Genomic DNA, 26647 nt, shown 5'->3' on the forward strand with positions numbered 1-26647 from the left:
GATGTGGTTGGAGCTATTAAAGCTGAGTGGGCCCTCTGCTGCGTGCCAGCGGCTCACTGCCAGGAGGGGGCGCTGTGACCAGGCTCCTCAGGTACACACAGGGGTTCCTCCTCCGCCCTAGACCCTGGGCCAGGGGGGGAGGGGGCGGGGGGCCTGGGGGCCTCACAGAGGATGACACGAGGGGCTGCAGCTCCTGCTCCTGATCAGACAAGGCTCCCTCTTCCTCCTCCTTCTCCTCTCCTCCTGGAGGGAACTCAAACCGAGCGATGCCCTGAGCCACTATTGACCCAGCCCCTCTGGATCCAAAACCAGAGCCACTAACTCCACTACCAGAGTATGAGACAGGACGTTGCCCTCCCAGCCTGGAGAGGGCGCTGACGCGGGGGTGTAAGGGCTCTACGGGGCCCGGCGGAGAGGCCAGGCTCTCTAAGGAGGAGATGCTCTGGTTCCACGCCTGCTGCAGGTCTATGGGGATGATTTTAGTAGCCTCCATGGAAACACACACCGGCAGGGTTCCGATACCGCCCTTCCAGGGCAGGTTCCTCTCACTGCAGGTGGGGGAGGGCGGGGCCACGGAGGGGCTCTGACACACCTCCAGACCAGCCGGGACTGAGACAGGACACAGGTCAGACAGAGGAGAATACAGTCAGAATTCTGTATTAGTACAGTATTTAGACAGGGACACCAGGCCATTTTCTTAGGTTTCTAGTCTCTCCTGTGTCAATGTGTCCTTACCAGATTTGGGTCGTTCTTTGGGCGTGTCTGGAACCTTTCGAGCCACAAAGGTGATGCCAACGTCCTCCTCCTTCTCTGGCTCCAAGTGTTCCCCCTTCTCATCCTCAGACTCCACTGTCACCACCACAGGATCTGAGGGGGCATCACAGACACATGAACACTACAGTACCCACAATGCACCACCACAGGATCTGAGGGGGCATCACAGACACATGAACACTACAGTACCCACAATGCACCACCACAGGATCTGAGGGGGCATCAAAGACACATGAACACTACAGTACCCACAATGCACCACCACAGGATCTGAGAGGGCATCACAGACACATGCACACTACAGTACCCACAATGCACCTTCACAGGCTCTGAGGGGACATCACAGACACATGAACACTACAGTACCCACAATGCACCACCACAGGATCTGAGAGGACATCACAGACACATGAACACTACAGTACCCACAATGCACCTTCACAGGCTCTGAGGGGACATCACAGACACATGAACACTACAGTACCCACAATGCACCACCACAGGATCTGAGAGGGCATCACAGACACATGAACACTACAGTACCCACAATGCACCTTCACAGGCTCTGAGGGGACATTACAGACACATGAACACTACAGTACCCACAATGCACCACCACAGGATCTGAGGGGGCATCACAGACACATGAACACTACAGTACCCACAATGCACCACCACAGGATCTGAGGGGGCATCACAGACACATGAACACTACAGTACCCACAATGCACCACCACAGGATCTGAGAGGGCATCACATACACATGAACACTACAGTACCCACAATGCACCTTCACAGGCTCTGAGGGGACATCACAGACACATGAACACTACAGTACCCACAATGCACCACCATAGGATCGGAGGAGGCATCATAGACACATGAACACTACCCTACCCACAATGCACCACCATAGGATCGGAGGAGGCATCATAGACACATGAACACTACCCTACCCACAATGCACCACCATAGGATTTGAGGGGGCATCGTAGACACATGAACAATATCAATCATGATCAATGATAGCAACTATCTTTTATTTTTACAACCAACTCCTATGCTCTGTCCCAGTGTCCACACTTACATACTACCTAGTGTGAACCAATGTCATGCCTGAGCATCCTAGATAATGTACTAGTGTGGATATTGGAACGTAGCCCTAGATTCCAGAACCCACAGAAATTAGTTTGAGCGAGTGAGAACTGGGAACACAGGCTATGAAGGAATGCTATTGAAATCACTGAGGCCTGACTCCATTTCCAGTGTGTTTAAGGGAGTGACTCACCTTTGTCCTGCCAGCTGACGTTCCGTCGAGGTTTGTCGTTGAGGTCCTGTTCTTTAACGTCTGATCCTCTCCGCTGTAGGAGGGAGAGAAAACACCCGTTAGAATGTCTATTACAGGCAGGACCCACAGGAAACCAGGCAGGACCCACAGGAAACCAGGCAGGACCCACAGGAAACCAGGCAAGACCCACAGGAAACCAGTCAGGACCCACAGGAAACCAGGCAGGACCCACAGGAAACCAGACAGGACCCACAGGAAACCAGGCAGGACCCACAGGAAACCAGGCAGGACCCACAGGAAACCAGGCAGGGCCCACAGGAAACCAGGCAGGACCCACAGGAAACCAGGCAAGACCCACAGGAAACCAGGCAGGTCCCACAGGAAACCAGACAGGACCCACAGGAAACCAGACAGGACCCACAGGAAACCAGACAGGACCCACAGGAAACCAGACAGGACCCACAGGAAACCAGACAGGACCCACAGGAAACCAGGCAGGACCCACAGGAAACCAGGCAGGACCCACAGGAAACCAGACAGGACCCACAGGAAACCAGACAGGACCCACAGGAAACCAGGCAGGACCCACAGGAAACCAGGCAGGACCCACAGGAAACCAGGCAGGACCCACAGGAAACCAGGCAGGACCCACAGGAAACCAGACAGGACTCACAGGAAACCCGGCAGGACCCACAAGAAACCAACACCATATGATTCATTCCAGAGGAGGCTGGTGGGAGGGAGGGACAGGCTCATTGTAATGGCTGGAACGGAATCAATGCAAACAAAGTCAAACATATTGTTTCCATGTGTTTGATTCCATTCCAGCCAATACCATTAGGCAATCCTCCTACAGCTCCTCCCACTTCTGATTACTTCCTATTTCTCCCATCCGCAACAGAGGACGGTCCAATGCTCTGGCTATACCGTTGAAGGCCCTGCTGGCTATACCGTTGAAGGCCCTGGCTATACTGTTGAAGACCCTGGCTATACTGTTGAAGGCCCTGGCTATACTGTTGAAGGGCCTGGCTATACTGTTGAAGGCCCTGGCTATACTGTTGAAGGGCCTGGCTATACTGTTGAAGGCCCTGGCTATACTGTTGAAGGCCCTGGCTATACCGTTGAAGGCCCTGGCTATACCGTTGAAGGCCCTGGCTATACTGTTGAAGGCCCTGCTGGCTATACCGTTGAAGTACCCTGGCTATACTGTTGAAGTACCCTGGCTATACTGTTGAAGTACCCTGGCTATACTGTTGAAAGCCCTGGCTATACTGTTGAAGGCCCTGCTGGCTATACCGTTGAAGGCCCTGGCTATACTGTTGAAGTACCCTGGCTATACTGTTGAAGTACCCTGGCTATACTGTTGAAGGCCCTGCTGGCTATACTGTTGAAGGCCCTGCTGGCTATACTGTTGAAGGGCCTGGCTATACTGTTGAAGGGCCTGGCTATACTGTTGAAATCCCTGGCTATACTGTTGAAGGGCCTGGCTATACTGTTGAAGTACCCTGGCTATACTGTTGAAGTACCCTGGCTATACTGTTGAAGTACCCTGGCTATACTGTTGAAGTACCCTGGCTATACTGTTGAAGGCCCTGGCTATACTGTTGAAGGGCCTGGCTATACTGTTGAAGTACCCTGGCTATACTGTTGAAGTACCCTGGCTATACTGTTGAAGTACCCTGGCTATACTGTTGAAGGCCCTGGCTATACTGTTGAAGTACCCTGGCTATACTGTTGAAGTACCCTGGCTATACTGTTGAAGTACCCTGGCTATACTGTTGAAGGGCCTGGCTATACTGTTGAAGTACCCTGGCTATACTGTTGAAGTACCCTGGCTATACTGTTGAAGTACCCTGGCTATACTGTTGAAGGGCCTGGCTATACTGTTGAAGTACCCTGGCTATACTGTTGAAGTACCCTGGCTATACTGTTGAAGGCCCTGGCTATACTGTTGAAGGGCCTGGCTATACTGTTGAAGGGCATGGCTATACTGTTGAAGGCCTGGCTATACTGTTGAAGGCCTGGCTATACTGTTGAAGGCCTGGCTATACTGTTGAAGTACCCTGGCTATACTGTTGAAGTACCCTGGCTATACTGTTGAAGTACCCTGGCTATACTGTTGAAGGGCCTGGCTATACTGTTGAAGTACCCTGGCTATACTGTTGAAGTACCCTGGCTATACTGTTGAAGGCCCTGGCTATACTGTTGAAGGGCCTGGCTATACTGTTGAAGGGCATGGCTATACTGTTGAAGGCCTGGCTATACTGTTGAAGGCCTGGCTATACTGTTGAAGGCCTGGCTATACTGTTGAAGTACCCTGGCTATACTGTTGAAGGCCCTGGCTATACTGTTGAAGGGCCTGGCTATACTGTTGAAGAGCCTGGCTATACTGTTGAAGGCCTGGCTATACTGTTGAAGTACCCTGGCTATACTGTTGAAGGCCTGGCTATACTGTTGAAGTACCCTGGCTATACTGTTGAAGTACCCTGACTATACTGTTGAAGGCCCTGGCTATACTGTTGAAGGCCCTGGCTATACTGTTGAAGTACCCTGGCTATACTGTTGAAGTACCCTGGCTATACTGTTGAAGTACCCTGGCTATACTGTTGAAGTACCCTGGCTATACTGTTGAAGTACCCTGGCTATACTGTTGAAGGCCCTGGCTATACTGTTGAAGGCCCTGGCTATACTGTTGAAGGCCTGGCTATACTGTTGAAGTTCCCTGGCTATACTGTTGAAGGCCCTGGCTATACTGTTGAAGTACCCTGGCTATACTGTTGAAGTACACTGGCTATACTGTTGAAGTACCCTGGCTATACTGTTGAAGTACCCTGGCTATACTGTTGAAGTACCCTGGCTATACTGTTGAAGGGCCTGGCTATACTGTTGAAGTACCCTGGCTATACTGTTGAAGTACCCTGGCTATACTGTTGAAGGGCCTGGCTATACTGTTGAAGTACCCTGGCTATACTGTTGAAGGCCCTGGCTATACTGTTGAAGTACCCTGGCTATACTGTTGAAGTACCCTGGCTATACTGTTGAAGTACCCTGGCTATACTGTTGAAGTACCCTGGCTATACTGTTGAAGTACCCTGGCTATACTGTTGAAGGCCTGGCTATACTGTTGAAGTACCCTGGCTATACTGTTGAAGTACCCTGGCTATACTGTTGAAGGGCCTGGCTATACTGTTAAAGTACCCTGGCTATACTGTTGAAGGCCCTGGCTATACTGTTGAAGTACCCTGGCTATACTGTTGAAGTACCCTGGCTATACTGTTGAAGTACCCTGGCTATACTGTTGAAGGCCCTGCTGGCTATACTGTTGAAGACCCTGGCTATACTGTTGAAAGCCTTGGCTAAAACCCAGTACAGACAACCCAACCCAGCCCTGTCTAAAACCCAGTACAGAGCCCAGCCCAGCCCTGTCTAAAACCCAGTACAGACAACCCAACCCAGCCCTGTCTAAAACCCAGTACAGACAACCCAACCCAGCCCTGTCTAAAACCCAGTACAGACAACCCAACCCAGCCCTGTCTAAAACCCAGTACAGAGCCCAGCCCACCCTGTCTAAAACCCAGTACAGACAACCCAGCCCAGCCTGTCTAAAACCCAGTACAGACAACCCAGCCTAGCCTGTCTAAAACCCAGTACAGACAACCCAGCCCTGCCTAAAACCCAGTCGATGTGTGACCTTAAGCGTTTGACCTCTGTAGGCTCAGGGACAAACAGCCCAGTCCAACCCAGCCCTGCCTAAAACCCAGTCGATGTGTGACCTTAAGCATTTGACCTCTGTAGGCTCAGATACAAACAGCCCAGCCCAGTCCAACCCAGCACAGCCCTGCCTAAAACCCAGTCGATGTGTGACCTTAAGCGTTTGACCTCTGTAGGCTCAGATACAAACAGCCCAGCCCAGTCCAACCCAGCACAGCCCTGCCTAAAACCCAGTCGATGTGTGACCTTAAGCGTTTGACCTCTGTAGGCTCAGGGACAAACAGCCCAGTCCAACCCAGCCCTGCCCTGTCTTAAACCCAGTCGATGTGTGACCTTTAGCGTTTGACCTCTGTAGGCTCAGGGACAAACAGCCCAGTCCAGCACAGCACAGCCTAGTCATGGCCAAATCCCAGCCTCAATATAAACACTTAGTCTCCAGGAAATGAATATAGGATGTTATGCACAGACTGTGAAGGACAACCAACCCTGTCCAACATAGACAACCCAGCACAACACAAAGAAGACCCAGCCCAGTTTAGCCTGCACTACATTAAGATATGGTGCCATATGCTCAGATTAAAAGATCACTAGGTAGGCTAGTGGTTAGAGTGGAGGGACGGCAGGTAGACTAGTGGTTAGAGTGGAGGGGAGGCAGGTAGACTACTGGTTAGATTGGAGAGACGGCAGGTAGACTAGTGGTTAGAGTGGAGGGGAGGCAGGTAGACTAGTGGTTAGAGTGGAGGGGCGGCAGGTAGACTAGTGGTTAGAGTGGAGGGACGGCAGGTAGACTAGTGGTTAGAGTGGAGGGACGGCAGGTAGACTAGTGGTTAGAGTGGAGGGACGGCAGGTAGTCTAGTGGTTAGAGTGTTGGACTAGCAACCAGCAGGTAGTCTAGTGGTTATTGCGTTGGGCCGGTAACCATCAGGTAGCCTAGTGGTTAGAGTGTTGGACTAGTAACCAGCAGGTAGACTAGTGGTTAGAGCGTTGGACTAGTAACCAGCAGGTAGACTAGTGGTTAGAGTGTTGGACTAGTAACCAGCAGGTAGACTAGTGGTTAGAGCATTGGACTAGTAACCAGCAGGTAGACTAGTGGTTAGATCGTTGGACTAGTAACCAGCAGGTAGCCTAGTGGTTAGAGTGTTGGACCAGCAGGTAGACTAGTGGTTAGATCGTTGGACTAGTAACCAGCAGGTAGCCTAGTGGTTAGAGCGTTGGTTCAGTAACCAGCAGGTAGACTAGTGGTTAGAGCGTTGGACTAGTAACCAGCAGGTAGCCTAGTGGTTAGAGCGTTGGGTCAGTAACCAGCAGGTAGACTAGTGGTTAGAGCGTTGGACTAGTAACCAGCAGGTAGCCTAGTGGTTAGAGCGTTGGGTCAGTAACCAGCAGGTAGACTAGTGGTTAGAGCGTTGGACTAGTAACCAGCAGGTAGACTAGTGGTTAGAGCGTTGGACTAGTAACCAGCAGTTAGCCTAGTGGTTAGAGCGTTGGACTAGTAACCAGCAGGTAGCCTAGTGGTTAGAGTGTTGGACTAGTAACCAGCAGGTAGCCTAGTGGTTAGAGCGTTGGACTAGTAACCAGCAGGTAGCCTAGTGGTTAGAGCGTTGGACTAGTAACCAGCAGTTAGCCTAGTGGTTAGAGTGTTGGACTAGTAACCAGCAGGTAGCCTAGTGGTTAGAATGTTGGACTAGTAACCAGCAGGTAGCCTAGTGGTTAGAGCGTTGGAATAGTAACCGAAAGGTTGCTGGATCGAATCCCTGAGCTAACAAGGTAAAACATCTGTCGTTCTGCCCCCTGAACAGGCAGTTAACCCACTGTTCCTAGGCCGTCATTGTAAATAAGAATTTGTTCTTAACTGACTTGCCTAGCTAAATAAAGGTTAAATTTAAAAAATTACAAATTTAAATATTGATTTGGTCCCGAGAGATTAAACCTTTCTCCAATCCAATAATTTATTTTAGAGATGCTAAAGTCTCCCCCTATCCTGGCTCCCTGCTGAAGTTACACAGAGATAATAACATCCAATCATTTATTTTAGAGATGCTAAAGTCTCCCCCTATCCTGGCTCCCTGCTGAAGTTACACAGAGATAATAACATCCAATCATTTATTTTAGAGATGCTAAAGTCTCCCCCTATCCTGGCTCCCTGCTGAAGTTACACAGAGATAATAACATCCAATCATTTATTTTAGAGATGCTAAAGTCTCCCCCTATCCTGGCTCCCTGCTGAAGTTACACAGAGATAATAACATCCAATCAATTATTTTAGAGATGCTAAAGTCTACCCCTATCCTGGCTCCCTGCTGAAGTTACACAGAGATAATAACATCCAATCAATTATTTTATTTTCCTGTGTGAATTTAAGTGTGCTCTCTCTAATTCTCTCTTTCTCTCTTTCTTTCTCTCTCTCGGAGGACCTGAGCCCTAGGACCATGCCGCAGGACTACCTGACATGATGACTCCTTGCTGTCCCCAGTCCACCTGGCCGTGCTGCTGCTCCAGTTTCAACTGTTCTGCCTTATTATTATTGGACCATGCTGGTCATTTATGAACATTTGAACATCTTGGCCATCTTCTGTTATAATCTCCACCCAGCACAGCCAGAAGAGGACTGGACACCCCACATAGCCTGGTTCCTCTCTAGGTTTCTTCCTAGGTTTTGGCCTTTCTAGGGAGTTTTTCCTAGCCACCGTGCTTCTACACCTGCATTGCTTGCTGTTTGGGGTTTTAGGCTGGGTTTCTGTACAGCACTTTGAGATATCAGCTGATGTACGAAGGGCTATATAAATGAATTTGATTTGATTTAAAGTCTCCCCTATCCTGGTTCCCTGCTGAAGTTACACAGAGATAATAACATCCAATCATTTATTTTAGAGATGCTAAAGTCTCCCCCTATCCTGGCTCCCTGCTGAAGTTACACAGAGATAATAACATCCAATCATTTATTTTAGAGATGCTAAAGTCTCCCCCTATCCTGGCTCCCTGCTGAAGTTACACAGAGATAATAACATCCAATCATTTCTTTTAGGGGTCCCTGCCTTTTTCTGGCTGCGGTCCTTCTTGTGGCTGTGGCGTTTGTGTCGGGTGGTCTTGAACGTCTCCATGCGGCTCTTCATATTTCTCTGGAAGATCTCTCTGTCCTGACGCTCGTGGTCCCCCACTGTCATGAAGTGTCTGCTGTAGTGGGACTGGTACTATGGAGGGGGGAGAGAGAGAGAGATAGACGGAGAGAGAGAGAAAAAGCGAGAGAGAGAGGAGGGGAAAGCAAGTCATATTGTAGTTATACAATGCAGATCTCTCTGTCCTGATGCTAGTGGTCCCCCACTGGTACTATGGGGGGGCGGGGTTATATGATTGGTCCCAGAGAGGAGAGGACAGGGAGGAGAGGAGATAAGAGGACAGGGAGGAGAGGAGATAAGAGGACAGGGAGGAGAGGAGATAAGAGGACAGGGAGGAGAGGAGATAAGAGGACAGGGAGGAGAGGAGATAAGAGGACAGGGAGGAGAGGACAGGGAGGAGAGGACAGGGAGGAGAGGACAGGGAGGAGAGGAGATAAGAGGACAGGGAGGAGAGGAGATAAGAGGACAGGGAGGAGAGGAGATAAGAGGACAGGGAGGAGAGGAGATAAGAGGACATGGAGGAGAGGAGATAAGAGGACAGGGAGGAGAGGAGATAAGAGGACAGGGAGGAGAGGAGATAAGAGGACAGGGAGGAGAGGAGATAAGAGTTTTAGGCCTGATGTGACATTTGTTTTGGAGAGTAAGTCCTGCTGAAGCTGTCTGGAATGTACATTTTGTCAATGTCATTGTGCGTGTCCCATTCTATTCTATATAGCCTAGCGTGAGAAGCCCAGCCAGCCAGCCAGCCAGCCAGCCCGTCTGTGTGACAGTGCTGACAGGGCCGTACCCGTCTCCTGGGCTTGTACAGGTTCCCAGCCAGGAAGTGATGCGTTTCTGACTCCTCCTCCACCTTGGCTCCCGGCACGTTGTCAATCACCTGGAGGTCCAGACAGACCCCACTACCGTTCTCTCTCCTGTAGGGTTAGAGTAAAGACTGTTAGCAGTGGTTGGGCTGGGACCCCACAGGGGAGTTCATAAAGACTGGGTATTGTTTGGAAAAGCACGGTCACACCCAGTGACCCAGTGACCCAGTGCCATTAATAGACAGCTGCAGATATGACACTGAACACGGTCACACCCAGTGCTATTAATAAGTACACACACACACACACACACACACACACACACACACACACACACACACACACACACACACACACACACACACACACACACACACACACACACACACAGAGACTTAACTCACAGGTAGTTGGTGACGTTGGTGACCTCTGGGAAAGATGCCCTGGAGGCCATGGAGGGCAGAGAGAGCCTTGCAGAGGTCAGCACGTTGCCACCCTGTTCAGGAGACACACACAGGGGTTAAAGTTCAGGGTCAACTCATCCTCAAAACACCTCACGTTGTCTGAAAAGGTTTTATAAAATGGTGAGTCTGGACTAAAGTGGACAGTCAAAATGTAATGGATCACAAAACAGGTCTGGGTGAAGTTAAACACCTCCTCAGAAACAGTCTGGGTGGAATTAGTTAAACACCTCCTCAGAAACAGTCTGGGTGGAGTTAAACACCTCCTAGGAAACAGTCTGGGTGGAGTTTAAACACCTCCTCAGAAACAGTCTGGGTGGAGTTAAACACCTCCTAGGAAACAGTCTGGGTGGAGTTAAACACCTCCTAGGAAACAGTCTGGGTGGAGTTAAACACCTCCTAGGAAACAGTCTGGGTGGAGTTAGTTAAACACCTCCTAGGAAACAGTCTGGGTGGAGTTAAACACCTCCTAGGAAACAGTCTGGGTGGAGTTAAACACCTCCTAGGAAACAGTCTGGGTGGAGTTAGTTAAACACCTCCTAGGAAACAGTCTGGGTGGAGTTAAACACCTCCTAGGAAACAGTCTGGGTAGAGTTAAACACCTCCTAGGAAACAGTCTGGGTGGAGTTAAACACCTCCTAGGAAACAGTCTGGGTGGAGTTAAACACCTCCTCAGAAACAGTCTGGGTGGAGTTAAACACCTCCTAGGAAACAGTCTGGGTGGAGTTAGTTAAACACCTCCTCAGAAACAGTCTGGGTGGAGTTAGTTAAACACCTCCTCAGAAACAGTCTGGGTGGAGTTAGTTAAACACCTCCTCAGAAACAGTCTGGGTGGAGTTAAACACCTCCTAGGAAACAGTCTGGGTGGAGTTAGTTAAACACCTCCTAGGAAACAGTCTGGTGGAGTTAAACACCTCCTAGGAAACAGTCTGGGTGGAGTTAGTTAAACACCTACTAGGAAACAGTCTGGGTGGAGTTAAACACCTCCTAGGAGACAGTCTGGGTGGAGTTAGTTAAACACCTACTAGGAAACAGTCTGGGTGGAGTTAAACACCTCCTAGGAAACAGTCTGGGTGGAGTTAAACACCTCCTCAGAAACAGTCTGGGTGGAGTTAAACACCTCCTAGGAAACAGTCTGGGTGGAGTTAGTTAAACACCTCCTCAGAAACAGTCTGGGTGGAGTTAAACACCTCCTAGGAAACAGTCTGGGTGGAGTTAGTTAAACACCTCCTAGGAAACAGTCTGGGTGGAGTTAAACACCTCCTAGGAAACAGTCTGGGTGGAGTTAAACACCTCCTCAGAAACAGTCTGGGTGGAGTTAAACACCTCCTAGGAAACAGTCTGGGTGGAGTTAGTTAAACACCTCCTCAGAAACAGTCTGGGTGGAGTTAAACACCTCCTAGGAAACAGTCTGGGTGGAGTTAGTTAAACACCTCCTAGGAAACAGTCTGGGTGGAGTTAAACACCTCCTAGGAAACAGTCTGGGTGGAGTTTAAACACCTCCTCAGAAACAGTCTGGGTGGAGTTTAAACACCTCCTCAGAAACAGTCTGGGTGGAGTTAAACACCTCCTCAGAAACAGTCTGGGTGGAGTTAGCTAAACACCTCCTAGGAAACAGTCTGGGTGGAGTTTAAACACCTCCTCAGAAACAGTCTGGGTGGAGTTAGTTAAACACCTCCTCAGAAACAGTCTGGGTGGAGTTAGTTAAACACCTCCTCAGAAACAGTCTGGGTGGAGTTAAACACCTCCTAGGAAACAGTCTGGGTGGAGTTAGTTAAACACCTCCTAGGAAACAGTCTGGGTGGAGTTTAAACACCTCCTAGGAAACAGTCTGGGTGGAGTTAAACACCTCCTAGGAAACAGTCTGGGTGGAGTTAAACACCTCCTAGGAAACAGTCTGGGTGGAGTTAAACACCTCCTAGGAAACAGTCTGGGTGGAGTTAGTTAAACACCTCCTCAGAAACAGTCTGGGTGGAGTTAAACACCTCCTAGGAAACAGTCTGGGTGGAGTTAAACACCTCCTAGGAAACAGTCTGGGTGGAGTTAGTTAAACACCTCCTAGGAAACAGTCTGGGTGGAGTTAAACACCTCCTAGGAGACAGTCTGGGTGGAGTTAAACACCTCCTAGGAAACAGTCTGGGTGGAGTTTAAACACCTCCTAGGAAACAGTCTGGGTGGAGTTAAACACCTCCTAGGAAACAGTCTGGTACCAACCGAACAAAAAAACCAACAAACAAACAAACAAACAAACAAACAAACAACCAAACAAACAAACAAACTAACTACTGGAGACATCTCTCCTACAGAGTATAGGATAAGACTACCTACCTACCGAACAAACTAACTACTGGAGACATCTCTCCTACAGAGTATAGGATAAGACTACCTACCGACCGAACAAACTAACTACTGGAGACATCTCTCCCACAGAGTATAGGATAAGACTACCTACCTACTGGAGACATCTCTCCTACAGGATAAGACTACCTACCTACTGGAGACATCTCTCCTACAGTGTATAGGATAAGACTACCTACCAACCGAACAAACAAACAAACAAACAAACAAACAAACAAACAAATAAACTACTGGAGACATCTCTCCTACAGAGTATAGGATAAGACTACCTACCTACTGGAGACATCTCTCCTACAGGATAAGACTACCTACCTACTGGAGACATGTATCCTACAGGATAAGACTACCTACCTACTGGAGACATCTCTCCTACAGGATAAGACTACCTACCTACTGGAGACATCTCTCCTATAGGATAAGACTACCTACCTACTGGAGACATCTATCCTATAGGATAAGACTACCTACCTACTGGAGACATCTCTCCTACAGGATAAGACTACCTACCTACTGGAGACATCTCTCCTACAGAGTATAGGATAAGACTACCTACCTACTGGAGACATCTCTCCTACAGGATAAGACTACCTACCTACTGGAGACATCTCTCCTACAGTGTATAGGATAAGACTACCTACCTACCGAACAAACTAACTACTGGAGACATCTCTCCTACAGAGTATAGGATAAGACTACCTACCGACCGAACAAACTAACTACTGGAGACATCTCTCCCACAGAGTATAGGATAAGACTACCTACCTACTGGAGACATCTCTCCTACAGGATAAGACTACCTACCTACTGGAGACATCTCTCCTACAGTGTATAGGATAAGACTACCTACCAACCGAACAAACAAACAAACAAACAAACAAACAAACAAACAAATAAACTACTGGAGACATCTCTCCTACAGAGTATAGGATAAGACTACCTACCTACTGGAGACATCTCTCCTACAGGATAAGACTACCTACCTACTGGAGACATGTATCCTACAGGATAAGACGACCTACCTACTGGAGACATCTCTCCTACAGGATAAGACTACCTACCTACTGGAGACATCTCTCCTATAGGATAAGACTACCTACCTACTGGAGACATCTATCCTATAGGATAAGACTACCTACCTACTGGAGACATCTCTCCTACAGGATAAGACTACCTACCTACTGGAGACATCTCTCCTACAGAGTATAGGATAAGACTGCCTACCTACTGGAGACATCTCTCCTACAGGATAAGACTACCTACCTACTGGAGACATCTCTCCTACAGTGTATAGGATAAGACTACCTACCAACCGAACAAACAAACAAACAAACAAACAAACAAACAAACAAACAAACTACTGGAGACATCTCTCCTACAGAGTATAGGATAAGACTACCTACCTACTGGAGACATCTCTCCTACAGGATAAGACTACCTACCTACTGGAGACATCTCTCCTACAGGATAAGACTACCTACCTACTGGAGACATCTCTCCTACAGGATAAGACTACCTACCTACTGGAGACATCTCTCCTATAGGATAAGACTACCTACCTACTGGAGACATCTATCCTATAGGATAAGACTACCTACCTACTGGAGACATCTCTCCTACAGGATAAGACTACCTACCTACTGGAGACATCTCTCCTACAGAGTATAGGATAAGACTACCTACCTACTGGAGACATCTCTCCTACAGGATAAGACTACCTACCTACTGGAGACATCTCTCCTATAGGATAAGACTACCTACCTACTGGAGACATCTCTCCTACAGAGTATAGGATAAGACTACCTACCTACTGGAGACATCTCTCCTACAGGATAAGACTACCTACCTACTGGAGACATCTCTCCTACAGGATAAGACTACCTACCTACTGGAGACATCTCTCCTACAGGATAAGACTACCTACCTACTGGAGACATCTCTCCTACAGGATAAGACTACCTACCTACTGGAGACATCTCTCCTACAGAGTATAGGATAAGACTACCTACCGACCGAACAAACTAACTACTGGAGACATCTCTCCTACAGAGTATAGGATAAGACTACCTACCGAACAAACAAACAAACAAACAAACAAACAAACAAACAAACAAACAAACAAACGAACAAACAAACTACTGGAGACATTTCTCCTCAGAGTATAGGATAAGACTACCTACCTACCGACCGAACAAACAAACAAACAAACAAACAAACAAACAAACAAACAAACTACTGGAGACATCTCTCCTACAGAGTATAGGATAAGACTACCTACCTACTGGAGACATCTCTCCTACAGGATAAGACTACCTACCTACTGGAGACATCTCTCCTACAGGATAAGACTACCTACCTACTGGAGACATCTCTCCTACAGAGTATAGGATAAGACTACCTACCAACCGAACAAACTAACTACTGGAGACATCTCTCCTACAGAGTATAGGATAAGACTACCTACCAACCGAACAAACTAACTACTGGAGACATCTCTCCTACAGAGTATAGGATAAGACTACCTACCTACTGGAGACATCTCTCCTACAGGATAAGACTACCTACCTACTGGAGACATCTCTCCTACAGAGTATAGGATAAGACTACCTACCTACTGGAGACATCTCTCCTATAGGATAAGACTACCTACCTACTGGAGACATCTCTCCTATAGGATAAGACTACCTACCTACTGGAGACATCTCTCCTACAGGATAAGACTACCTACCTACTGGAGACATCTCTCCTACAGGATAAGACTACCTACCTACTGGAGACATCTCTCCTACAGGATAAGACTACCTACCTACTGGAGACATCTCTCCTACAGGATAAGACTACCTACCTACTGGAGACATCTCTCCTATAGGATAAGACTACCTACCTACTGGAGACATCTCTCCTACAGGATAAGACTACCTACCTACTGGAGACATCTCTCCTACAGGATAAGACTACCTACCTACTGGAGACATCTCTCCTACAGGATAAGACTACCTACCTACTGGAGACATCTCTCCTACAGGATAAGACTACCTACCTACTGGAGACATCTCTCCTACAGGATAAGACTACCTACCTACTGGAGACATCTCTCCTACAGGATAAGACTACCTACCTACTGGAGACATCTCTCCTACAGGATAAGACTACCTACCTACTGGAGACATCTCTCCTACAGGATAAGACTACCTACCTACTGGAGACATCTCTCCTACAGGATAAGACTACCTACCTACTGGAGACATCTCTCCTACAGGATAAGACTACCTACCTACTGGAGACATCTCTCCTACAGGATAAGACTACCTACCTACTGGAGACATCTCTCCTACAGGATAAGACTACCTACCTACTGGAGACATCTCTCCTACAGGATAAGACTACCTACCTACTGGAGACATCTCTCCTACAGGATAAGACTACCTACCTACTGGAGACATCTCTCCTACAGGATAAGACTACCTACCTACTGGAGACATCTCTCCTACAGGATAAGACTACCTACCTACTGGAGACATCTCTCCTACAGGATAAGACTACCTACCTACTGGAGACATCTCTCCTACAGGATAAGACTACCTACCTACTGGAGACATCTCTCCTACAGGATAAGACTACCTACCTACTGGAGACATCTCTCCTACAGGATAAGACTACCTACCTACTGGAGACATCTCTCCTACAGGATAAGACTACCTACCTACTGGAGACATCTCCCCCACAGGATAAGACTACCTACCTACTGGAGACATCTCTCCTATAGAGTATAGGATAAGACTACCTACCTACTGGAGACATCTCTCCTATAGGATAAGACTACCTACCTACTGGAGACATCTCTCCTACAGGATAAGACTACCTACCTACTGGAGACATCTCTCCTACAGGATAAGACTACCTACCTACCACACGCCTGTGAAACATTCCAGCCATGTAAGCTGATAGGACAGGTCTACCCAACAGGCCTTTCTTACCATGGTGGTGATATTAACAAAGAATTCCCCCCGAAATACTTTCCTAAACCTCTCATATCTATTTCCCACACAGTCACGCGGTCTGATGTCATGCATCTTCGCCACTAAGGCTGTGTCCCTAACAGTACCTTATGAAGCGTGACACTTTCTAAACAGAGCCCGGTGGGCCCAAGTCAACAGTAGTGCACTACAGTATTTAGGGAGGCATTTAGGATGCAGAACCCATCACTCACTGTGATGTCACTAGTAGAGATGGGATGTTTGATGTGGCGACTCTCAGGTCTCAGATTATGCGGTGGTGTCAGCCGAGGAGACAGAGATGAATTACTCTCTCTCTATTCTCTCTCTCCCTTTTCTCTGTCTCTCTATTCTCTCTCTTTCTCTCTCTATTCTCTCTCTATTCTCTCTCTTTCTCTCTCTATTCTCTCTCTTTCTCTATATTCTTTGTCTCTCTCTCTCTCTCTCTCTCTCTCTCTCTCTCTCTCTCTCTCTCTCTCTCTCTCTCTCTCTCTCTCTCTCTCTCTCTCTCTCTCTCTCTCTCTCTCTCTCTCTCTCTCTCTCTCTCTCTCTCTCTCTCTCTCTCTCTCTCTCTCTCTCTCTCTCTCTCTCTCTCTCTCTCTCTCTCTCTCTCTCTCTCTCGGGGAAACTTTACACATTCAGGTGTTCATTGTTGCCATGCTGCCGTGAGTTGAGGAGCAGTGCCATCTAGTGGTCGTAGTTGACATTTAAAACACAACTGTGCACCGGACAAAATCATGGCAACAGTTGTGTCTCTGAGCCACCCATTCCCTCCCCTCCCCTCCCCTCCCCCATACTCGGTCTATAACACTGATGGCGTCTCTAATATTGATTTTCTGATAGACCTCCCACAGCTCCCTCCCTCCCTCCCTCCCTCATACCTGGTCTATAACACTGATGGCGTCTCTAATATTGATTTTCTGATAGACCTCCCACAGCTCGCTCTTCCGGTACACAGACTTCCGCAGCAGCAGCTTGCTCAGGTAGTTCTTGTCAAACTGCTCCCACCTGAATGTAGACGCCCACAGAGGGAAAGGTTATATAATATATATCCCCCCTGAATGTAGACGCCCACAGAGGGAAAGGTTATATAATATATATCCCACCTGAATGTAGACGCCCACAGAGGGAAAGGTTATATAATATATATCCCACCTGAATGTAGACGCCCACAGAGGGAAAGGTTATATAATATATATCACACCTGAATGTAGACGCCCACAGAGGGAAAGGTTATATAATATATATCCCACCTGAATGTAGACGCCCACAGAGGGAAAGGTTATATAATATATATCCCACCTGAATGTAGACGCCCACAGAGGGAAAGGTTATATAATATATATCCCACCTGAATGTAGACGCCCACAGAGGGAAAGGTGATATAATATATATCACACCTGAATGTAGACGCCCACAGAGGGAAAGGTTATATAATATATATCCCCCCTGAATGTAGACGCTCACAGAGGGAAAGGTTATATAATATATATCCCCCCTGAATGTAGACGCCCACAGAGGGAAAGGTTATATCATGTGTTACACGGTATGTTTTCAGTGACAAGGAAAACTCCTAACCTTCCCACTTAGTCATCATCAGTGAATATATAACTGAAGTGAAAGTTAGGATTGACCCTTTAGAGTCCCCGTGGATAATATTCAATAATAATAAATTATATTTCAGTTTAAACATTGCCTTCAGAGCTAAGGGCTACTGACTTGTCTCTCCAGTGGTGGTAACCGTTGAGTCCAGCGATGTCTTCCACTGCTGTCAGACAATGGTCAAAGGCCTGGGGAGAGACCGTACACAGTCAGGTCAGAGGTCAAAGGCCTGGGGAGAGCCCGTACACAGTCAGATCAGAGGTCAAAGGCATGGGGAGAGACCGTACACAGTCAGGTCAAAGGTCAAAGGCCTGGGGAGAGACCGTACACAGTCAGGTCAGAGGTCAAAGGCCTGGGGAGAGACCGTACACAGTCAGGTCAGAGGCCTGGGGAGAGACCGTACACAGTCAGGTCAGAGGTCAAAGGCCTGGGGAGAGACCGTACACAGTCAGGTCAAAGGCCTGGGGAGAGACCGTACACAGTCAGGTCAGAGGTCAAAGGCCTGGGGAGAGACCGTACACAGTCAGGTCAGAGGTCAAAGGCCTGGGGAGAGACCGTACACAGTCAGGTCAGAGGTCAAAGGCCTGGGGAGAGACCGTACACAGTCAGGTCAGAGGTCAAAGGCCTGGGGAGAGACCGTACACAGTCAGGTCAGAGGTCAAACGCCTGGGGAGAGACCGTACACAGTCGGGTCAAAGGTCAAAGGCCTGGGGAGAGACTGATAGCCAGCCTAAATGGATGGGACACAGTGTCATAGAAGAGAGTCGGCCCATATCTGTCACAGGAGAGAGTCGGCCCATATCTGTCACAGGAGAGAGTCGGCCCATATCTGTCACAGGAGAGAGTCGGCCCATATCTGTCACAGGAGAGAGTCGGCCCATATCTGTCACAGTGTCACAGGAGAGAGTCGGCCCATATCTGTCACAGTGTCACAGGAGAGAGTCGGCCCATATCTGTCACAGGAGAGAGTCGGCCCATATCTGTCACAGGAGAGAGTCGGCCCATATCTGTCACAGGAGAGAGTCGGCCCATATCTGTCACAGGAGAGAGTCGGCCCATATCTGTCACAGTGTTACAGAAGAGTCGGCCATATCTGTCACAGTGTTACAGAAGAGAGTCGGCCCATATCTGTCACAGTGTCACAGGAGAGAGTCAGCCCATATCTGTCACAGTGTCACAGGAGAGAGTCGGCCCATATCTGTCACAGGAGAGAGTCGGCCCATATCTGTCACAGTGTCACAGGAGAGAGTCAGCCCATATCTGTCACAGGAGAGAGTCGGCCCATATCTGTCACAGTGTCACAGGAGAGAGTCAGCCCATATCTGTCACAGTGTCACAGGAGAGAGTCAGCCCATATCTGTCACAGTGTCACAGGAGAGAGTCGGCCCATATCTGTCACAGGAGAGAGTCGGCCCATATCTGTCACAGTGTCACAGGAGAGAGTCAGCCCATATCTGTCACAGGAGAGAGTCGGCCCATATCTGTCACAGGAGAGAGTCGGGCTATATCTGTCACAGTGTCACAGGAGAGAGTCAGCCCATATCTGTCACAGGAGAGAGTCAGCCCATATCTGTCACAGGAGAGAGTCAGCCCATATCTGTCACAGGAGAGAGTCGGCCCATATCTGTCACAGGAGAGAGTCGGCCCATATCTGTCACAGGAGAGAGTCGGCCCATATCTGTCACAGTGTTACAGAAGAGTCGGCCATATCTGTCACAGGAGAGAGTCGGCCATATCTGTCACAGGAGAGAGTCGGCCCATATCTGTCACAGGAGAGAGTCGGCCCATATCTGTCACAGGAGAGAGTCGGCCATATCTGTCACAGGAGAGAGTCAGCCCATATCTGTCACAGTGTTACAGGAGAGAGTCAGCCCATATCTGTCACAGTGTCACAGGAGAGAGTCAGCCCATATCTGTCACAGTGTCACAGGAGAGAGTCAGCCCATATCTGTCACAGTGTCACAGGAGAGAGTCAGCCCATATCTGTCACAGTGTTACAGGAGAGAGTCGGCCCATATCTGTCACAGTGTTATAGAGTAGCTAAGATTTCACTACAGATGAGGAGGGGTGAGGTGTGTGCGTGCGTACATGCGTGTGTGTGTGTGTGTGTGTGTGTGTGTGTGTGTGTGCGTGCGTGCGTGCGTGGGTGTGTGTGTGCGTGCGTGCGTGGGTGGGTGTGTGTGCGTGCGTGCGTGCGTGCGTGCGTGTGTGTGGGTGGGTGTGTGCGTGCGTGCGTGCGTGGGTGCGTGGGTGTGTGTGTGCGTGTGTGTGTGTGTGGGTGGGTGTGCGTGCGTTTGTTAGTTGAGGTGCTGCAGCTCTATCTGTGAGTCCCTCCTGTCAGTCTGTCTCCGTTCAGTTGAGGCCGTAACGGCTGTTCCTGTGACGTGACAGTGACTGAGTGGTCATGTGACAGTGACTGAGTGGTCATGTGACACATCGCTCTTTAAGGATGAGGATGAACCGTAGCGGCTGTTCCTGTGACGTGACAGTGACTGAGTGGTCATGTGACAGTGACTGAGTGGTCATGTGACAGTGACTGAGTGGTCATGTGACACATCGCTCTTTAAGGATGAGGATGAACCGTAGCGGCTGTTCCTGTGACGTGACAGTGACTGAGTGGTCATGTGACAGTGACTGAGTGGTCATGTGACACATCGCTCTTTAAGGATGAGGATGAACCGTAGCGGCTGTTCCTCTGACGTGACAGTGACTGAGTGGTCATATGACAGTGACTGAGTGGTCATGTGACAGTGACTGAGTGGTCATGTGACAGTGACTGAGTGGTCATGTGACAGTGACTGAGTGGTCATGTGACAGTGACTGAGTGGTCATGTGACAGTGACTGAGTGGTCATATGACAGTGACTGAGTGGTCATGTGACAGTGACTGAGTGGTCATGTGACAGTGACTGAGTGGTCATGTGACAGTGACTGAGTGGTCATGTGACAGTGACTGAGTGGTCATATGACAGTGACTGAGTGGTCATGTGACAGTGACTGAGTGGTCATGTGACAGTGACTGAGTGGTCATATGACAGTGACTGAGTGGTCATGTGACAGTGACTGAGTGGTCATATGACAGTGACTGAGTGGTCATGTGACAGTGACTGAGTGGTCATGTGACAGTGACTGAGTGGTCATGTGACAGTGACTGAGTGGTCATGTGACAGTGACTGAGTGGTCATGTGACAGTGACTGAGTGGTCATATGACAGTGACTGAGTGGTCATGTGACAGTGACTGAGTGGTCATATGACAGTGACTGAGTGGTCATGTGACAGTGACTGAGTGGTCATATGACAGTGACTGAGTGGTCATGTGACAGTGACTGAGTGGTCATATGACAGTGACTGAGTGGTCATGTGACAGTGACTGAGTGGTCATATGACACATCGCTCTTTAAGAATGAGCTTGACGTAGTTGAGTCGTCAGTGACGAAGACAGAAACATAGATCGAACTGAAATGAACTAAATTGAAGTTGATTTCAATGGAACTACATTCATATGATGAGATTAAACTGAATCGCTCACACGCTCGTGTATCTCCTCGTTGATGGTGGGCTTGCGGTTGGTGGCACGAGGTACTTTGAGCCAGTTCACTAGAGGCTTGATGGTCAGACCCTGGAGGAAAGAGAGAGAGAGAGAGACAGAGCGAGAGAGAGAGAGAGACAGAGCGAGAGAGAGAGACAGAGCGAGAGAGAGAGAGAGACAGAGAGAGAGAGAGAGACAGAGCGAGAGAGAGAGACAGAGCGAGAGAGAGAGACAGAGAGAGAGAGAGAGACAGAGCGAGAGAGAGAGAGACAGAGCGAGAGAGAGAGACAGAGCGAGAGAGAGACAGAGCGAGAGAGAGAGACAGAGCGAGAGAGAGAGAGAGACAGAGCGAGAGAGAGAGAGAGAGAGAGGAGGGGGTTGAGAGAGGGAAAGAGAGAGAGATATAGAGAGAGAGAGAGAGAGAGAGGGGAGGGGAGGGTGAAAGGGGGGGTGAATGAGGGAGAGAGAGAGAGAGTGAGAGAGAGAGGGGGGGGTGAATGAGGGAGAGAGAGAAAGGGTGGGGTGAAAGAGGGGGGGGTGAATGAGGGAGAGAGAGAGAGAGGGTGGGGTGAAAGGGGGGGTGAAAGGAGGGGTGAATGAGGGAGAGAGGGGGGGGGTGAAAGAGAGGGGGCGAATGAGGGAGAGAGAGAGAGGGTGGGGTGAAAGAGGGGGGGTGAATGAGGGAGAGAGAGAGAGAGAGAGAGATGGGGTGAAAGATGGGTGGTGAATGAGGGAGAGAGGGAAGAAGCAAAGAAGGAGTTACAGGAGATTAGTAATGTAAATCCCTCCCATTCACACTCAGCTCATGGCGCCACAGGGATAAACACCGAGTGTGTACATGAACACACCAGGCCCCTCCCCATAAACACTGAGTGTGTACAGGAACACACCAGGCCCCTCCCCATGTTCTGATATCACTGGATCAATACACAGATAAATCACATCTTGATTCTGCATGTCAATATGATTATCAATGTAGGACAACAAGCACTAGATAGACAGTGTGTTGGATCAGGCCGAGCAAGGTCAGCCTGGGTGCTAAGATCTCTCCAAGACTGTTGAGTCAACAGAAAAACAAGCGCTGACTGGGTTTGATGTATTAGCGCTTGGCTGGAACAAAAAGCCTGCACACATGTCACACATTCCTGTACACACCCAGTGTTTATGGGGAGGGGCCTGGTGTGTTCCTGTACACACCCAGTGTTTATGGGGAGGGGCCTGGTGTGTTCCTGTACACACCCAGTGTTTATGGGGAGGGGCCTGGTGTGTTCCTGTACACAAAGAGGTGAGAGTAGATGTCATGTCTTCCCGGTGTGGGGACCTCTCTCTATATGATCATAGGTCTGATCATAGAATTACATACAGAATCCGTTTTAAGTTAATGAGGATTTATATGGATAGTGAAGATACGTTGTTTCACTTTTAAAATGTTTTAAAACATTTTTAATGTGGCATAAACACAACCATGTCATGATGTTTTCATCTGATTGGCTGACAGGCTGATGTAAGCTACCTGGGCTCGTTGTTCATGGGGCGGCTGAGCGACAGGGAGGGTGAGGGAATAGCTGCTACGTCTCATGTTTCTGCTTATAATTTCCGACATTTTGGTGGAAGGCTGTTTGTTAGTCAACGTGTCTATAATGAGATACGTGCAGCTCCTCTTCTGCCGTTAAGCTGACGTTCCTCCGGAACGCTCGATAAAACCCCCGGTCGGCAGAATGATGTCATAAATCAATAGAACGATCGACGCATCATGGACGATCTAGCTGACATCGGGTAAAGTTCTCTCGTCCATTTCTGCTTCTCTCTCACACGCGGAGGGAGAACATTTGTGGACCAGGGAGATTTCAGTTTGACAGGTTTAAAAGAAAATGAAAAGCTTTGAAAATGATCCAACCTGCCGAAAGAAATACATTATATTTCTCCATTCTGGTTCCCGAGATAAAATGTACTTTTGATCTATAATATTAATGCAAGGAACACCTAGTTCTGCAGGAGTTAATATTATTGTAATCTACATGAGTCCTACAGTCAGTGTCCAGACTTCAGTTACTATTATAATAGACTACAGTCAGTGTCCAGACTTCAGTTAATATTATAATAGACTACATGAGACCTACAGTCAGTGTCCAGACTTCAGTTAATATTATAATAGACTACAGTCAGTGTCCAGACTTCAGTTACTATTGTAATAGACTACAGTCAGTGTCCAGACTTCAGTTAATATTATAATAGACTACATGAGACCTACAGTCAGTGTCCAGACTTCAGTTACTATTATAATAGACTACAGTCAGTGTCCAGACTTCAGTTAATATTATAATAGACTACATGAGACCTACAGTCAGTGTCCAGACTTCAGTTAATATTATAATAGACTAAAGTCAGTGTCCAGACTTCAGTTACTATTGTAATAGACTACAGTCAGTGTCCAGACTTCAGTTAATATTATAATAGACTACAGTCAGTGTCCAGACTTCAGTTAATATTATAATAGACTACATGAGACCTACAGTCAGTGTCCAGACTTCAGTTAATATTATAATAGACTACAGTCAGTGTCCAGACTTCAGTTACTATTGTAATAGACTACAGTCAGTGTCCAGACTTCAGTTAATATTATAATAGACTACAGTCAGTGTCCAGACTTCAGTTAATATTATAATAGACTACATGAGACCTACAGTCAGTGTCCAGACTTCAGTTACTATTATAATAGACTACAGTCAGTGTCCAGACTTCAGTTAATATTATAATAGACTACATGAGACCTACAGTCAGTGTCCAGACTTCAGTTAATATTATAATAGACTACAGTCAGTGTCCAGACTTCAGTTACTATTGTAATAGACTACAGTCAGTGTCCAGACTTCAGTTAATATTATAATAGACTACAGTCAGTGTCCAGACTTCAGTTAATATTATAATAGACTACAGTCAGTGTCCATACTTCAGTTACTATTATAATAGACTACAGTCAGTGTCCAGACTTCAGTTACTATTATAATAGACTACAGTCAGTGTCCAGACTTCAGTTAATATTATAATAGACTACAGTCAGTGTCCAGACTTCAGTTACTATTATAATAGACTACAGTCAGTGTCCATACTTCAGTTACTATTATAATAGACTACAGTCAGTGTCCAGACTTCAGTTAATATTATAATAGACTACAGTCAGTGTCCAGACTTCAGTTAATATTATAATAGACTACAGTCAGTGTCCAGACTTCAGTTACTATTATAATAGACTACAGTCAGTGTCCAGACTTCAGTTAATATTATAATAGACTACATGAGACCTACAGTCAGTGTCCATACTTCAGTTACTATTATAATAGACTACAGTCAGTGTCCAGACTTCAGTTAATATTATAATAGACTACAGTCAGTGTCCAGACTTCAGTTAATATTATAATAGACTACAGTCAGTGTCCAGACTTCAGTTAATATTATAATAGACTACAGTCAGTGTCCAGACTTCAGTTAATATTATTATAGACTGCAGTCAGTGTCCAGACTTCAGTTACTATTATAATAGACTACAGTCAGTGTCCAGACTTCAGTTAATATTATAATAGACTACAGTCAGTGTCCAGACTTCAGTTACTATTATAATAGAATACAGTCAGTGTCCAAACTTCAGTTACTATTATAATAGACTACAGTCAGTGTCCAGACTTCAGTTACTATTATAATAGACTACATGAGACCTACAGTCAGTGTCCAGACTTCAGTTAATATTATAATAGACTAGAGTCAGTGTCCAGACTTCAGTTAATATTATAATAGACTACATGAGACTTACAGTCAGTGTCCAGACTTCAGTTAATATTATAATAGACTACAGCCAGTGTCCAGACTTCAGTTAATATTATAATAGACTACAGTCAGTGTCCAGACTTCAGTTACTAGTATAATAGACTACAGTCAGTGTCCAGACTTCAGTTAATATTATAATAGACTACAGTCAGTGTCCAGACTTCAGTTAATATTATAATAGACTACATGAGACCTACAGTCAGTGTCCAGACTTCAGTTAATATTATAATAGACTACAGTCAGTGTCCAGACTTCAGTTACTATTATAATAGACTACAGTCAGTGTCCAGACTTCAGTTAATATTATAATAGACTAAAGCCAGTGTCCAGACTTCAGTTAATATTATTATAGACTACAGTCAGTGTCCAGACGTCAGTTACTATTATAATAGACTACAGTCAGTGTCCAGACTTCAGTTACTATTATAATAGACTACAGTCAGTGTCCAGACTTCAGTTACTATTATAATAGACTACAGTCAGTGTCCAGACTTCAGTTACTATTATAATAGACTACATGAGACCTACAGTCAGTGTCCAGACTTCAGTTACTATTATAATAGACTACATGAGACCTACAGTCAGTGTCCAGACTTCAGTTAATATTATAATAGACTACAGTCAGTGTCCAGACTTCAGTTACTATTATAATAGACTACATGAGACCTACAGTCAGTGTCCAGACTTCAGTTACTATTATAATAGACTACATGAGACCTACAGTCAGTGTCCAGACTTCAGTTACTATTATAATAGACTACAGTCAGTGTCCAGACTTCAGTTACTATTATAATAGACTACATGAGACCTACAGTCAGTGTCCAGACTTCAGTTACTATTATAATAGACTACAGTCAGTGTCCAGACTTCAGTTACTATTATAATAGACTACATGAGACCTACAGTCAGTGTCCAGACTTCAGTTACTATTATAATAGACTACAGTCAGTGTCCAGACTTCAGTTACTATTATAATAGACTACATGAGGACTACAGTCAGTGTCCAGACTTCAGTTAATATTATAATAGACTACATGAGACCTACAGTCAGTGTCCAGACTTCAGTTAATATTATAATAGACTACAGTCAGTGTCCAGACTTCAGTTAATATTATAATAGACTACATGAGACCTACAGTCAGTGTCCAGACTTCAGTTAATATTATAATAGACTACAGTCAGTGTCCAGAC

General features: G+C 47.1%; 1 protein-coding gene and 1 long non-coding RNA gene across 3 annotated transcripts in view; both read right to left on the minus strand.

Annotated features, from left to right (window-relative positions):
* Positions 1 to 26647, minus strand: part of LOC118944482 (sodium/hydrogen exchanger 5-like) — a 49591-nt gene that overhangs the window by 867 nt on the left and 22077 nt on the right. The window contains exons 6-14 of the mRNA XM_036964029.1: positions 21635 to 21724; positions 18223 to 18293; positions 17385 to 17511; positions 10097 to 10188; positions 9677 to 9803; positions 8809 to 8964; positions 2063 to 2135; positions 736 to 867; positions 1 to 609 (exon numbers count right to left, since the gene is read on the minus strand). The exon at positions 1 to 609 is cut by the window's left edge and continues 867 nt beyond it. Of these exons, the coding sequence (XP_036819924.1) occupies positions 17 to 609; positions 736 to 867; positions 2063 to 2135; positions 8809 to 8964; positions 9677 to 9803; positions 10097 to 10188; positions 17385 to 17511; positions 18223 to 18293; positions 21635 to 21724 (1461 nt within the window). The 3' untranslated portion in view covers positions 1 to 16. The remainder of the gene's footprint in view (positions 610 to 735; positions 868 to 2062; positions 2136 to 8808; positions 8965 to 9676; positions 9804 to 10096; positions 10189 to 17384; positions 17512 to 18222; positions 18294 to 21634; positions 21725 to 26647) is intronic.
* Positions 14375 to 16881, minus strand: LOC118944483. Of its 2 annotated transcripts, none has more exons than XR_005039821.1 (3): positions 16371 to 16881; positions 14783 to 14906; positions 14375 to 14513 (listed from the first exon to the last, which is right to left on the minus strand). It is a non-coding gene; the product is annotated as an uncharacterized LOC118944483 (long non-coding RNA). The 2 variants fall into 2 exon arrangements; XR_005039822.1 differs by lacking the exon at positions 16371 to 16881 and adding an exon at positions 15070 to 15133.

This window comes from Oncorhynchus mykiss, chromosome 26 (assembly GCF_013265735.2).
Source record: "Oncorhynchus mykiss isolate Arlee chromosome 26, USDA_OmykA_1.1, whole genome shotgun sequence".
Taxonomy (NCBI): Eukaryota; Metazoa; Chordata; class Actinopteri; order Salmoniformes; family Salmonidae; genus Oncorhynchus; species Oncorhynchus mykiss.